General features: G+C 43.3%; 1 protein-coding gene across 1 annotated transcript in view; it reads left to right on the top strand.

Annotated features, from left to right (window-relative positions):
* The window catches only part of MROH2B (maestro heat like repeat family member 2B), a 104,126-nt gene that overhangs the window by 56,459 nt on the left and 32,488 nt on the right, over window positions 1-15,179 (top strand). The window contains exons 19-24 of the mRNA XM_075542646.1: window positions 4,418-4,534; window positions 7,161-7,268; window positions 8,752-8,904; window positions 12,363-12,389; window positions 13,861-13,980; window positions 14,222-14,301. Coding sequence (XP_075398761.1) covers window positions 4,418-4,534; window positions 7,161-7,268; window positions 8,752-8,904; window positions 12,363-12,389; window positions 13,861-13,980; window positions 14,222-14,301 — 605 coding nt within the window. The remainder of the gene's footprint in view (window positions 1-4,417; window positions 4,535-7,160; window positions 7,269-8,751; window positions 8,905-12,362; window positions 12,390-13,860; window positions 13,981-14,221; window positions 14,302-15,179) is intronic.

Here is a 15,179-nt window from a genome sequence, read left to right as displayed (position 1 = left end):
ACATGTATCATGGCTTGGATCAGGCACACGTTAGTCCTCAAAGGAACGTCCTTGCTTTTCAATTGTCTAAAGAGGTCTTAGGCAGCAGATTTACCTAATGCAACTCATCTTTTGACTGGTGGGACCATGAGCAATAAGCATCCTAGCAAGACAAAATTCTTGACAACTTCAACCCTTTCTCCACTTAACATGAGGTTAGCTATTGGTGCAGACGTGAAGGTTTTAATCTTCTTTCCATTGATTTGTCATCCATACTGAAGGCTACAATCCTTGATCGTCATCAGCAAGTGTTTCAAGTCCTCCTTACTTTCAGCAAGCAAGGTTATGCCAAATGCATATCTCAGGTTGTTAGTAGTCTTCCTCCAATCCTGATGCCATATTCATCTTCATATAAGCCAGCTTCCCTGATGGTTTGGTCAGCATAGACACTGAACAAATATGGCGAGAAAACACAACCCTGACACATACCTTTCCTGATTTCAAACCATGCTATATTCCTTTGGTCTGTTGATACAACTGCCTCTTGATCCATGTGCAAACTCTGAATGAGTATAATGAATCGTCTGGAATTCCCATTCTTCCCTAGGTTTTCCATACTTTATGAGCCACACAGGCAATGCCTTTGCATTGTCAATGAAAGACAAGTAAATATCTTTCTGGTATTCTCTGATTTGAGCAAAGATCCATCTGACATCAGCAATGATCTCCTTTATTACATGTGCTCTTCTGAATCCAGCCTGAACCTCTGGCAGTTCCCTGTCAACGTACTGCTGCAATCATTGTTAGATGACCTTCAAGAAAAATGTACTTGTGTGCAATATGAGTGATATTGTTCTGTGGCTTGAGCATTCTGTTGGGCAAAATATGGATTTCGCCCAGTCCGTTGGCCAAGGAGCTGTCTTCCAAATTTCCTGCCATAGGCAAATGAGTGCTTCCAGTGCTTCATCTGCTTGATGAAACATTTCAATTGGTATTCCATCAATTCCTGGATTCTTATTTTGGGCTAATGCATTCAGTGCCACTTGAAATTCTTCCTTCAATACCACTTTTTCTTATAATTGATCATATACCTCCTTCTTGTTCATGTACCTCTTGAAATGGTGGAATGTCGACTTTTGGTACAGTGACTGTGCATCCTTTCCATTGTCTCTTGATGCTTCCTGCAGCCTTCCACATCGTATGCACCCACAACTGTAAATATAACACCAGGATGACGATATACTTATGCTTTTAGGCCATACAATCTGCTAATCAAGCAAGGCAGTGGAAAGCCTGACCAGCGCCCATCAACCATACACAGGAGAGCTCACTTTAACTGGGATCAGATTTCTCAGGTTGGGTGGTGGTTTGGGGGGGGGTGGGGGAGGGGGGTGCGAAGATACCCATTTAGTGGCTTCCATGAAAAATGTGGTGTGGTCCCACAAACCAATCAACATTTCTACCAGAGTGGTGAGATACTGATGGGAAAACCCAATCAGGATGAGAGAAAGGGTGTGTACACATCTCAGAGAAGGCAAGCACATTTCTGTTAGTAGAAAGAGGGGGGCAGGCCCATCTTCCCAGCAGGGAAAAAATAAATAACAATTCTTATACAGACGCCAAGGTGTGTGTAAGGGGAAAGACTGCCCCTACTAGGACACGTTGGACTGAGTTTCTGCACAGGCCCTGGGGTCCAGGCCAAGTGCTATAGACTACTGGGGCCTTGAGCCCTGGGTTTGAGTTAGACAGTATACTCTAAAGGCCATACCAGAAGGATGTGATGTAGAGAGTCCACTAGGTGAGTTGAGTCAAACACAACTCAATCACAGTCTTTCAGCCCAGAGAATCAAGGCTGAAACTTCATGGTGTGTGAAATGCAGAAGACAGCTATACCAAGAGTATTGTACTGTCAGTAGGTGGACTACCATTAACTCACAGTTTTAATGCCCTAATTGCTTTAAGATAGGTATTATTGTGGCAGACCTAGATTTCATTGTCATTGAATATTATTATAACTTTTGCCTGACCATCAACTCCCAATGTTATGTAAATATCATCTAGTCACGGAAGTGTTTAATCTGTACATGTCAAGAATCTATATATTGTGACTTGTAGTTAGCCCACACTTGTTTGATCTTCTTTCTCAGTTGTGTTTTAAATACATTACCATGGCCTAAATCAATAATGCTCTAAACATATGCTGAACATATATTCCAGGGAGATAATCAATAATGTTCTCTAACGTAAAATAACAAAGTTGTCACTAAGGTGAGCCAGAAGCATATAGAAAGCGTAGATATAGGACTGGACTTTGAGTTTTACTTAATCCTAACCCCAATCAGAAAACAATTAGTTCAATGCAGAGCCTCATGAAGGAAACACAAAAGATATGGGTGGTACAGCAAAGTGTGGTGAAGAAACTAGATGGTGCCTGGCGATCCAAAAGAATAACATCTGGGGCTTTAGGGCTTGTTTTCAAGCAAGTAACCCTATAAATAAGGCATCGACTAAGCCCACAGGGAAAAGCACACCAACAAGCATTATCCAAGGAATGTAAATAATATAAACCAAATCTAAAGAAGGGAACAGCATCAGAGCGTAAGCTGTGGGATTCTGGTTTGCAGAAGGCTGTGGATGGCAGTGGAAGCCTACAATGCATGCAAAGGGTCTACCCATGGAATAGACCTCTGGTGATTTCCCTCTGACCATAAATAAAGGATGAGACTAACCTGGCCATCAGACAGAAGAGTGCTGGAGAGACAATTAGTAGACTTGAATGACAAATAAAACTTTGCCGGTTAAAACCTTATCATTTGCTATCCCTTTTAACACACTTTGAGTTTAATGTGGTTTTTAATCGTCTCTTTTTTTTTTTTTCCAAAATGAGTTTGATCTCTGTTGTACTTTGTAATTGTTGGTAGCCTTCTTGACTCTCTGTTATGTGTTTTTCAGCTTATGAAACCCAGGGTGGGTGAACCGATAGAGTTAATAACTATACTAAGGGTTCCTGGGGGGGGGGGGGTTAGGTGGTGGGGAGGGGTCTGGGGAGCTAATATCAAGGAGTCAAAGAAGGATGAACCTGTTTGAAGCTGAGTGCTATAGCAATTGTACACTTCTAGGTATGCCTGAACTATTGATGGTACGATGTCTTCATCATGTACTAATAAAATGGTTTTAAAAATAAAAGAATTACTCCTCTTATGAATGTTGTCATTGTCTCATCTCCACAAGAATGTAGAAAAACATCTACACAGGTATGCTTGTATACATTCCCATGCAAAATACTGCTGGGCTGCCCCACTTTCCAAACCACATGTCGTCTATGGCTTCTAGTGAGAGCGGACAAGAATGCAGGTCCTACACACCTTTCCTTCCCTCCTGACACTAATAAGTGAGCTGAATAAGGCTGATCTAGTGAATCCAACATCGTCACCACCTCTGAGGGATGTGGCAGCCATCCACTGACTCCCTGTGTCCTCACTCTGCAGTACGCTTGGCCTTCTCTACTTTACTCAGATCCCCTACGGGAGACACAGTAAGTACACCTTATGTGACTGCCGTTGATCCTGACACTGCTCTGGGTCAACACCACTGACCAGTTCCCCCTCTTCTTGGGAAGAAAATAGCCATAGAGCTCACTAAGTATTATTTTGAAACCATAATCTCCTAAATTACAAATTAAGTTAGTATATTTTCGAGGTTTGACTATCTGATTAACTCATCTTCAAAATAGCCATATCTCCACTGAGCACGTATTAGCTCCCAGGGACTGCACGCTAGAAATACTATGACCCTCTGCTATGAGGAACTCCTGGCCTGACCGCAGAGACAGACATGACAACAAAACTTGACGCTCGCTCGGGAGGCCCAGGTTTTGCGACTGTAGGGCACAAAGCACAGAGGTGTGCAGTAAAGAGCACAGGGGAGGCCAAAGCTGAGGGTCAGCAAACACTTTCCAGGGAGATAATGCTTGACGTTTATGGGCTGTTATTAATCAGTTATTAATCATGTCTTTTCTTCAGATGACCGTTCTAACTCTTTGCTCTTTTAAACAGTCTTGTTTTCTGAGGCTTTACATCCTCTTGTCTTTTTTTTAAATAAATCATTTTATTGGGGGCTCATACAACTAACTCTTGTTACAATCCATACGTCGCTTGCATCAAGCAAATTTATGCATATGTTGCCTCCATTCTTTTCTAGACATTTACTTTCTATTGAGCCTTTGGTTTCAGCTCCCCATTTTTCCCCTTCCCTCCTCCGCACCCTCGTAACCACTTGATAGATTATAAATTGTTATTACTCTCGTATCTCACATCGACTGCTGTCTTGTGGTTTAATCTGAATTGTGAAGCAGCACTGGGGTGAGGAAGCCTCAGGAACCAGAGGAGTATCATGTGTGTCATCCAATTTTTACATCCCCTTGTCTTTTGTTTTGCAGAAATTCCTTTGGAAGGCCTTGGGAACCACGTTAGCATCCTGCCAGGATACAGACTTCGTAAGCTCTCAGCTTAGGGAGTATCTGATTGCTCCCAATCAACTAGGGGACCAGCGGCAGGTGGGACCTCTTTTCCTTAATTTCCTTTTATAATCATGATGATTAAATCCCATTCACAACTCCCACAGATCTTATAAGAATGTTTTCTTCTTCAGGATTTCCATGGTGATATTCGGAATCAAACAATAGGATTTTTTTTTAGAAAAACAAACAAACAACTAGACTTCCCTATTTTAAATATCAATGCTTTATTAACTAAGCATAATTGTGGAAATGCTAAAAATTTTATTTCAATCTTTCTTGTTTTAATGAGGTATTATATTTGACCTTTGGTTTTATAACTTACAGTCTCACGGTGAACATCAAAATCACTGCATCAACAAGCTAGAAGTGACTTTACAGACCATTCACTTTCAGTCCAGACAAAATACAACCATGCCTGGAACGACAGAGGCTGCAGAAACTCCTGTCCCTTTTCCCTAGCATTGCCCAAGTGGGAGAGCAATAGAGGAAGTTTGATTTAGCAAAAGCATAGAAAAACCCTCAGGTTTGATACCACTAATGAATACCATCTAGTATGAACATAAGGAGGCCTGGTGGCGCAGTGCTGTTGCACTCAGTGACTAACTTAAAGAGCGGAAACTGGGGCTCCCTCCTCAGCTCGGTGGCAGAAAGACCCGGGGTCTCTTCAGCAAGTAGCACAGCCTAGCCACGCCTTTGGGACTGTTCTTCAACACCTGGGGCTGCCATGAGTTTCTATTGACACAATGGTACCTAACAATAATAAAAGTTAAAATAATAACATTTTGATATGTTGATATATATATAGGTGTAGATAGATGTAGACTATTTTTCAGGAATTCTGAAATATTTAAAGTCCTTTCCCCAACATTCCATGGTCACAGCTCACTACGGCATTACTGACTCTTTGAAAATGCCTTTCTATTCCTATTATTTCTCTTTCCTTGTCAGAGACTGAGCTACCGCTTAGCTGTTCTTGGCACCATTTCTAGCACCCTTTCCCCTCGTGTTGACTGCTTAGTTCTGTACAGTAGGGAAGTAAAGGCATCTCATAAGCACACAGTAAGATCCTCATCCAAGGTGAGCGTTTCACAAATTTCCTCATCTTCCCTTTTCACTTCAGCTCAATTTTTTAAATGTTTCCCAGACACGCAAGCTGTTTCCCTAGTCAGTGAACCCTGGCTAAGGAAAGAGGTGATATAAAACACTCTTAATCTCAGTGAGATTGAATGGTTTTTGATATCCTAACCATGACTTTTCCATTCATTGTGCTCCAGGGCTCCTATGGTGGGATCAGATTTCCCACTGATGAAGGGTCCACTCTCACTCACAAAGACCCTACAGGACAAAGTAGAACTGCTCCTTAGGATTTTTGAGAATGCACAACTTTACCAGAGCCAACAACATCATCTTTCTCCCAAGGAGCAGCAGGTGGATTTGAACCACCAACCTTGTGGCTAGCATCTAATTTACTACACCACCGGGGATTCTGGAGTCAGATTGTTATTGCTGTGGTTGTGCCATCTAGTTGGTTCCGACTCACAGCAACTCTGTGAACACAGACCGAAACCCTGCCCGGTCCTGGGCCAGCCTCACAATTGCTCTCATGTTTGAGCCCATTGTTGCAGCCACGGTGTCCGTCCATTTTGTTAAAAGTCTTCCTATTTTTTGCTGCCCCTCTGCTTTGCCAAACATGATGTCCTTCTCCAGGGACTCGTTTCTCCACAACATACTCTCTGTGTTCCCCAGGTTCCTCTGAAGAAAAATAGGGAGAAATAGAGCCCATCTGAAGGGTTATTCTCAATGGAGAGCTTCCTGAGCAGTTTGTGGGAGGAGATTAAGATGTGTAACATTGAAACCAGAGATAGAAAACTGATTCAGGGGAAGTAATTGGAGATCTGTGCAGATTCAAAGGCTTAGTAGAGCTTTAAGCTGCACATTCTGACCCCCACGAATTTTCTCAGCGGACTAAGTATAGGAACAGCACTGGCCAGGACCTTGGCATTAGTAGTCTGATCTCTGTCGTCTTTGAGTGGCTCTTGCAGGGTTAAAGACCAAAGGAAATATTGTGTACTTCACAGATAAGACACCGTGAAGGGACGATGGTGAAATCAACCTGGGGCAAGAGATATGGTAACTGGGGGACAAGAACTACAGGTTTTGAAAATTTAACCACTTAAGATACAGTCATAAAGCTTCAGTGGTACAATAACCCTTTAAAGATGTTTGTCAACACAAGCTCAAACTCTTCTATCGTCTTTCCTGCGGTCCTTTAGCATTCATGCCAGACTCCTCTGTGGGCCCCAGGACCTTTGCACTTACCTTTCCTCTGTTTAGTACTGTCCTTCCCAGATAACCATGTCACCTATGTCAGCTCTCTCTTCCGTATCACCCTGCTCTGAGGTCCTTTCTGACCATTGATTTCAATGCGAAACTACCCCCTTTCCAGATTTTTTATGCATAGTACTTATCTCCACAGATATACTGTTTGTTTATGTCTACTGAATTTGCATGCTTACTTAATGACTTAACTTTAATATCACTTCCATTCATTAAGCTTTATCTGGGTGCTGGGTACGCAGTCATGTACAAAACATACCATCAATTCCTGTCCTTGACTGACGGAATGGTGACACTCAAACCTCCATGCCTTTTCTGATTTTAGGGAGCAACATTCATTTTAGGATATTGTGCTGAGAAACACTTGGATATTGTTTTAAAAGTCCTGAAAGCATTCCAGGATCGAGAAAAGTTTTTCATGAACCGATGTAAGGTAAGGGCAAACAATACCGATTGGATCATTGTCTATCCCTTCTACATAGTATACTTAGCTCAAGGCCTCATTCCCAAGGCAGTTCTCCCGGAGCTCTGCAGATGGTTCAGCAAAAAGTCTCCTCTGTTTCTGCTGAGTCCCTGGTTGGTGTAAAAAATTAATATGCTCGGCTAATAATCAAATGTTTGCAGGTACAAGTCTACCCAAGACCCTTGGAAGAAAGGCTGGGTGGCCTACTTCCAAAGACAATCGCAATTGAAACCCCTGTGGAACACAGTTCTACTCTGACACGCACTGGGTCACCATGAGGCAGAGTGGCCTCCGTGGTTACTGCTAATTTGTTTGCGTAATGCTGATTGGAAAGTCAGGAACATCAGAGTGAGTTCTGGAAGGTACCAAGTTGGTCCTTCTATCAGCTCTTCAAGTCTCTTGGTCAACCTCTGCTTCCCCTGGTGGACTGTGATTTGATCAATAAAAATTAGCTTCATATCACTTGTAATAGTGTCTGGGGTCTTAAAGGCTTATCTCCAAACAAGCCACCATCCAAGTGAGATATCAAGGAAGTCCACATGGAAGAAGCACACCATCACCGGCCACTGAAGGATTGGAATCCATATCATCCAAAGTTCCAGGAGGGATCGGTATTGGCGTCTAAATTGTGAGAATCTGGGGTGCAGAAGGCGATGGATGACAGTGGGAACCCACGATTCATTGGTGGAACTACCTAGGAAATAAGCCTCCAAGAACTCCCCCTGTCTACAGTTGAGGGAATCGAGGACAGTGGTCACTAGACAGAGTGCTGGAGAGAGGAGTCTGGAAGGTCAGAGGCATAAATCAGCAGATCCTCTCTATGATGCGGGCTGGACTTGACCTGGTTTCCAAAGTGTTCTGTATTTTTGAGTTGTGTTGTTCTCTTCAGTTCTTGTTGATTCATATTAGAGTATCTCAGAGGTGTCGTATCAGTGTAGGTCATCCTCTGGAAGCTGTGTTATATGCTTTTCCGGCTTTCCGTATATGACACCCAGGGTCAATGCACCTAGAGGGACAGCAAGTAAAACAAGGGTCTCGGGGGAGGGGGATACATTTGGTGGATATGGGGCAAAAGGGAGATGATATCAACGAGTCCATGTAGAAAAAGAATATTTGGAAACTGATTGTGGTAGCAATTGTACATTCTACTTGACGTGATTGAAATTTGGAATGTTATGATGTATGTATTAAATCCAAACTTTAAAATAAAAATAAACAAAGAGATAGATTTTAAAAAATTGAAAGTAGCCTTAGTTTTTTCACAGTGCCTCTTTTGGTGTCTGCTAGGTCTTCAATTTGGATGAGAACACCTGCATGCATTTTGGACTCATTTTAATCATCCCAATATAGTTTAGTAAGCCCTGTGATGCTCACAGAATTAGGAAGAGATGACAGGAATGAAAAGGAAGCAACCTCAGTCACAACTTGTCATGTCTCCCTTCCTGGTTTTCAGGGTCTTTTTTCTGGGAAGAAGAAGCTATCCAAGATTGACGTCATGGTCATCTATGGAGTGGTGGCCCTGCATGCTCCCAAAGAGCAACTTCTCACCAGGGTAGAGAAAGAAATTATGTTCCAAGTTCTGCTTCTTTACACCCAGTGCTGTCAGGTAATGGCCACCACAAGCTGTCTTGATTTCTGGGTTGGGCTCCCGACCTTGGGAAACCATCAGTGTCAAAGACTTCTGCTTATACCAAAGGATACGGGTGAAAGGAAATATAGCATCTGACATGTTTGGGATTAAAGACATGGTAGCAAAAAGTTACTAAAGAAGATGGACAAAGTCATGGTTTCTTTAAGAAGGCCTTGGTTAACTAATGTGCAAACACTGCCAGTTTATGTCTGAGCTACGATGCCTTCACCCATAGTCCTGAAGGATTTCACCCTTGTCTTAAAACAATTATTTCTCTACTAAGCAGCTAGCTTATTACAGGTTGCTGTCAAGTCAATTCTGACTCATGGTGATCCCATATGGCTCACAGTACTCTACAGGCCTCGGGTTTTTTGATGGCTAATTTTTTAGGAGTTAGCCAGGCCTTTCTTCCAAAGTGCCTTTGGGTGGGTTGTCACTTCTAGTCTTTCAGTTAGCAGTTGAGTACGTAACTGTTTGCACCACTCAGGGACTACCGCTCACTTATTGCTTCCTTGTAATCATGCTTACCTGCTCACCAAAGATTGGTGGTTCAAATCCATCCAGCTTCACCTTGGAAAGTCTGTGGATCTGCTTCCAAAATGTTCTCCATGGAGCACATGTCTACTCGGACACATAAAGGGTGACTGCAGTCAGAGTTGACCAGACAGCGACTGGATAACTGGGTTTGAAATGCTAACGGTGATTGTTTCATTCTTCACCTCGAATACTGACAAGTGAGTAGAATTGACTCAATCTACTCTGTCCACATTGTGTTGGACTGTATTATACACACACACACACACACATACACACACATGGCATATCCATTTCCATCAATGAGACCTGCCTTGACACCCCTCTAACAGTGTCCTCGACTCAGAGCCCCCAAATCAAGGTGGAACTCCTCTGATCATTCCTCTTCCCAATGCTCTCTTCACACCTAGCATCAGGAACTTTTACAGAAAAATATCATAATCCACCCGCCATCGAGTCATGCCAGCTCTGAAGGATCCTCTAGGACAGAGGAGAACTGCTCTGTAAATCTTGCACAGCTCTGAATCTTAAAGAAGTCGACTTTCTCATCTTTACCCCTGGGAGAAGTGGTTGGGTTTGAACCACCGAACTCTCAACCAGAGGCCTCTTGCACTACTGGAGAGTCTATTCTAAAGCAAAACATTGTCATTGAGTCCATTCCAACTCCTAGTGATCCAAGAGAACAGAATAGAGCACTCCTCCAGGTTTCCGAGGCTGTACGTCCTCATGGGAGCAGACAGTCTCATCTTTCTCCACGGCCACTAGAAGATTGCAGTTAGCCAACAGATGCTTAACCCACAGCACTATCAGGGTTCAGTACGCTTCTTCTACATATGATCAGTTCAGCCATTTTTCTGAATTGAACCTGAATAAGAATCACTTGGGCAGGAACTGCCCTCTTTAAGAAGGTGCTGCCGTCTTTATTTTTAACACGCTCCTTAGGACGTAATAGGATGCCCCCAGGAGCTAATCACCCATCGTGATATACGAGAACATAACACAAGATGTTTTATATTACATCAACTTTTCACCAACCAATGAAGAGAACATTGACAAAGATAAAGGAGGAATGGACATCAAGATGATTAAGATACGTTTTCACAGTACACTTGATTCTGCTGTAACATGGTATATGCAGTCCTAAAAATCACTGTACAGCGCAAAAAACTCACAGTATAAAGCCCAGGAATTGTGGAGGAAATTAATTAGAGGAACAACACTCAAAAACACTCATAAAGTGGCTTGTTAACAACAACAACAAAAAGAGACACCTAACAAAGAATAAAAATTAAAAGCTCAGTAGCACAGTTTTACACATAGTACAGTAATAGCTAAGAAATATATAATTTCTGGTTTTTTTAAATCTCGCTGTACTTTAAAACATTACATGAGGATGGATGCAAAAATGCGGAACGGGGGTTATCTGAAGTCAGATGGCTGGTCCTGCTGGAGATGGATGGTGCTCCTAACACACAGCACACTGAGAGAAGTGATAGGCATGTAAAGCGTGCATGTATACTTTGAATCCTACTCAAGAGATTCCCCAGTAAGTCAGTGCTGGCCCAAGTCAAATACTAATTCGTCTTTTTAAAATTTTCGTCGTTATTGCCTTTGACTACCAGTTTCTTTACAAATCTGGTTTTTATTTCGAGGGTGGTTGGAAACCTTACATATAAATATCAGGAAAGTACCACATTATGTGGAGTACATATTACTAATGATAAAATATACCAAAAACTGAATGGTCCTCCGTGCCATTTGCTGGAACTTTAATATGGCATTAAGCCATGTATTGGGACGCAGGAGCCCAGCGGCTGGAGCAGTTACACATTTGGCTTCTATCCACTAGACTGGCAGTTGGAAATCGCCAGCTAGTCAGCTGGAGAAAGACCCCGCTCTCTACCCCCAGAAACAGTGACAGTCTTGAACCCGTAGGGGCAGTGCCACCCTGTTCTATAGGGCCACTGTGAGTGGGCATGGCATCAACTGATGGCAGTGAGTGAGTGAGTGAGTGAGTGAGTGAGTGAGTGAGTGAGTGAGTGAGTGAGTGAGTGAGTGAGTGGATGACTGACTGTAGTCGTGCACAGTTATTCCTCTGTCTTAATCCTACATGGTATGAAGTAAGCAGGAAAGGCCTGCCTACTATCCACCTAGTGACCCACTTCCCAGCGATCACGGCTGCTGCAACCCTGTGGGGGCCAGTGCGACTCAGAAACACCTGGGGTCCCTGGGCCTCACAAATAATTCAAAGGCAGCTGGTTTGTTTGGGGGGTTTACGAGGTCTGTGTTGCTCAGTGCAACTGAGAGCAGCTTTCCAAATTCATCCAACACTTCTCACAGATGAAGAACATGTCTGTGAGAGCTTCAAGACCTCTGTGGACAAATGCAGTGGAAGGATAATGAAAGATTTCCACACACTTTTGAATCCCCCTCAGAGCAGCAAATGCAAATTTCAAAAGTCTTCTTATGCTCGATTGTTATGTGATGTGTCAATCACACTGGTTAAATCTCTGAGTTTTAAACACAATTGTTGCAACAGAATGCGCTGTTTTCTGTTCCACAAGCATCTGCCTCTTTTCATTTTTATACCTTTTCACGGCTCTTTCTCGAAAGGCCCTTACCATTTTCCTTAGCGCTGTCCCTTTAAAACTGAGTGAGAAGTCTGGGAGCCCAGAGGCAGAGTGTGGTATCCTTGCCTCAGGTCCCCTACTTACAACTCACATGAGGAAAGGGGTCTGCCCTTGGGTAAGGTCTCGCTGAACAACGAGACCTAACGGAAGGAAGTGCGCACGGGCCTGGCCCTGGGTGGACTCAGGTCCTGCTTCACGTCATCTCTGACACCGATGAGCGATGTCTTTCTCCTACTCACTGCATCTCTGCTTTTGTCTTTGATTTTCTAGGTTCTGGGCATGTCCGTGATGACCAAGGTATGACGACCAGTACATCAGACATAGATGTGTTATCATGTCAGACACACATATGTAGGCTCTAAAGCGTTGCTACGGGGTTCCAGTTCCTACTCAAATGAGTTTATTCCAAACAAGACACGTGGAGACACGTGTCTGTGATCAAAGGATGGGTACAGACGAGTTCTCTCAGCCCTATCCGGTCCTGCTCAGGGGCTTTAAAGAAAAAGAAAGAAAAATCCAACCAAAACAGTGACTTTTGAGATACTTTAAAAACAAAACAAACTAAAAACCTCACTGCCATCAATTCCTAGGGGAATTCCGCAGAGCCAGCAAGTTCAAGGCGAAGCAGGATGTGGCAGCTTTCGGAGGTGGGGGCTTTCCAAAGAGATCGTCTTGAAAGATTGTCTCAATGGAAAACTTTCTAGCAGGTTTTAAATAAATGGACCCGGGCATTGGTGAGGAAAGGGTCAGGAAAGTCACACCGTTTCCCTCGTCCTGAGGACGCCCTTGCTCATGCTTTGAGCGCATCCAGGGCTGTCCTGATCTTGACCCTTCAGACGTAGTTTTGTCCCCCAAACTCAAAGAACATTAAAAAGAACAACAAAATCTGGGTGTCTTGAGGAACCAGACACTGCCATTTTGATGGGGGGTAAATCAAAACACCCGGCATTCCCCAGGGAAGGGTGAGAAAGACGGAACTGTGTCATCAAAGGTGTGTAGACCTAGACGGAGGCCATGTCAACAAACAGTAGCTTCACATTTTTAAAATACTAATAGTATTTCAATATTTTAATAGTTCATAATTTGGTTGCATAAAAGTTTCTATGATTTTGTAGTAATACTCTTTTTTTACCCTTGAATGTGTGTGTAGTGCGTATATACATCGTGTTCCCTTGAAGTCAAGTGGCCCTTTGATTTGACTCCAAAGAAACCCATTCTAATATTTACTAAATAATCCAGTTCTGAAGCCATGATTTGTGAACTTCATTAGATCAAAGCAAGGAGTTTTCATCTACATTTGGGTGTTTTAGAAACTACACTGTGGTGATTTCCAACACTAAGTTGTAACCCACTAATTGAGCATAAAATGAATGCAATAGATAACCCCCAGCAAATTCCTTTGTAATGAAACAAAAGAGAAAGCAGAAGAGGGCATCACAAGGATAGGCATTTTTAAATATTTTATTTCACTTACATGTTATATGATGTATGCATGTAAGTGCTGAGTAGAATCATACTGTGGCTTATGGTCAAAGGAGTTTGAAAGTCATGACTGCAAAGCTTCAGACTCCAGTGAGGAGAAAGAGGGATGTTGATCTTTGTTTTTGACCTCCCCTGCTACGGCAACGGTAGCTTAGAGATGGAGCTGTCGATAGGAGCAAAAAGTCTTGCTCCTGTCTGGCCGCGTATTTCCATCTCAGACTAAACTTTGATTAATGCGGTGTGGTATCTGAGACCTTGGCTTGCACCAGAAATGCTTCCGATTTAGGACATGGATCTGCAAATGAGTTTCATAAGAAGCGTCACGGAGATTGGCATTGCTATCCACGAAGCCCAGGAGTGGGGGTTCAAGTTTTCCCACAAGGAAGTGCTGCTCCGCCACATGCTCGTGAGTATGTAGAGAAGGCAGCTCTTGAAGCCCCTGGAAAACTGCATTTGCCCAAAGTCCAGACTTCTAGGCCTCAGCCTGGGTCACACCAACCAGCCCCAAACAACACAGCTCTCTGCCGAATTCTGAATCAAGGGTTCAATGGGGCGAGGGCGCGGGGTGGCGTGGGGCGGAGGCACTGGGGAGGGTTGAAATGCCCACAGTCATGTAGACTGGTTTCAGCTCCTTGTTTGTGTTGCAGGACTTCGTTAGGGATGAGCCCCTGGATTCCTTAGCAACGCCTATTCGCTGGAAAGCCTTAATCGCCATCCGGTATCTCAGGTATTGGAGGTCTCGTTTTGTGTCACTGAACAGATGTTTCTTTCTTCTTTTTTCTTCAAAACCATGTCAGTGGGAGTTAACACAGATATATCACTCCATCACTCCATCACTCCGTCACGTAAAGCAGTGCTGGACACTTGCCACCACGATCATTTTCCAAACATTCTCTTCCTTCCTGAGCTCCTTGGCATCAGCTCCCTCTTACCCCTCCTCCCCTCGCCCCACAAGACCTCCCAGAAACCCTTATTCTACTTACTGTCCCTATAACTCATCAATTCTGGGTTTGATAGACTGAAAAACAGAAAAACACATAACAAAAATTCAAGAGGGTGACCCCCAATGACATAACACATCTGAGACAAACCCCAATGTGAATAAAAAAGAAAATAGTGAAAATGTTGAAAACCAGGATCGGACCTACCATGCATCAGAGAGGGCAAATCAACTAACAAGGTTTTAACTGTTCAAGTCAGGTTTGTCGTTCTGATCTTTTATAGTCGAAAAGATGTTTCCTCTCCCTACCTCCCCTCCTATTCATGACTTACGGACCAGGGCAGCTCCTGGCACACACTCTCCCAAATGGGCCTGGTTCATCAGAGGGCTCGAACTGGAGAAGCGTCCTCCCCTTTAGAGAGTTAAGAGCTTGATGGGGGACTCGCCACAGCTTATTGAGAGGGACTACGGAGTTTCTTGGAGAACTCAAATTAATGGGACATGGAGCGTGGAATTTATGTGGGGGGAAAAAGAGATTTTTCTTCCATAGATCTTGGCCCATGGATAAATTTTAGTATTCCAAATCGAAATTTGTGATAGTCTAATAGCATTCCAATAAGTCCATAGTCACAAACCCGAAGAAGAAAATGCTTTTAAAATAATGT

The sequence above is a fragment of the Tenrec ecaudatus genome, chromosome 2, assembly GCF_050624435.1.
Source record: "Tenrec ecaudatus isolate mTenEca1 chromosome 2, mTenEca1.hap1, whole genome shotgun sequence".
Taxonomy (NCBI): domain Eukaryota; kingdom Metazoa; phylum Chordata; class Mammalia; order Afrosoricida; family Tenrecidae; genus Tenrec; species Tenrec ecaudatus.
Note: the sequence above shows the minus strand (reverse complement) of the source record. Positions and strands in the feature narration are given on the sequence as shown.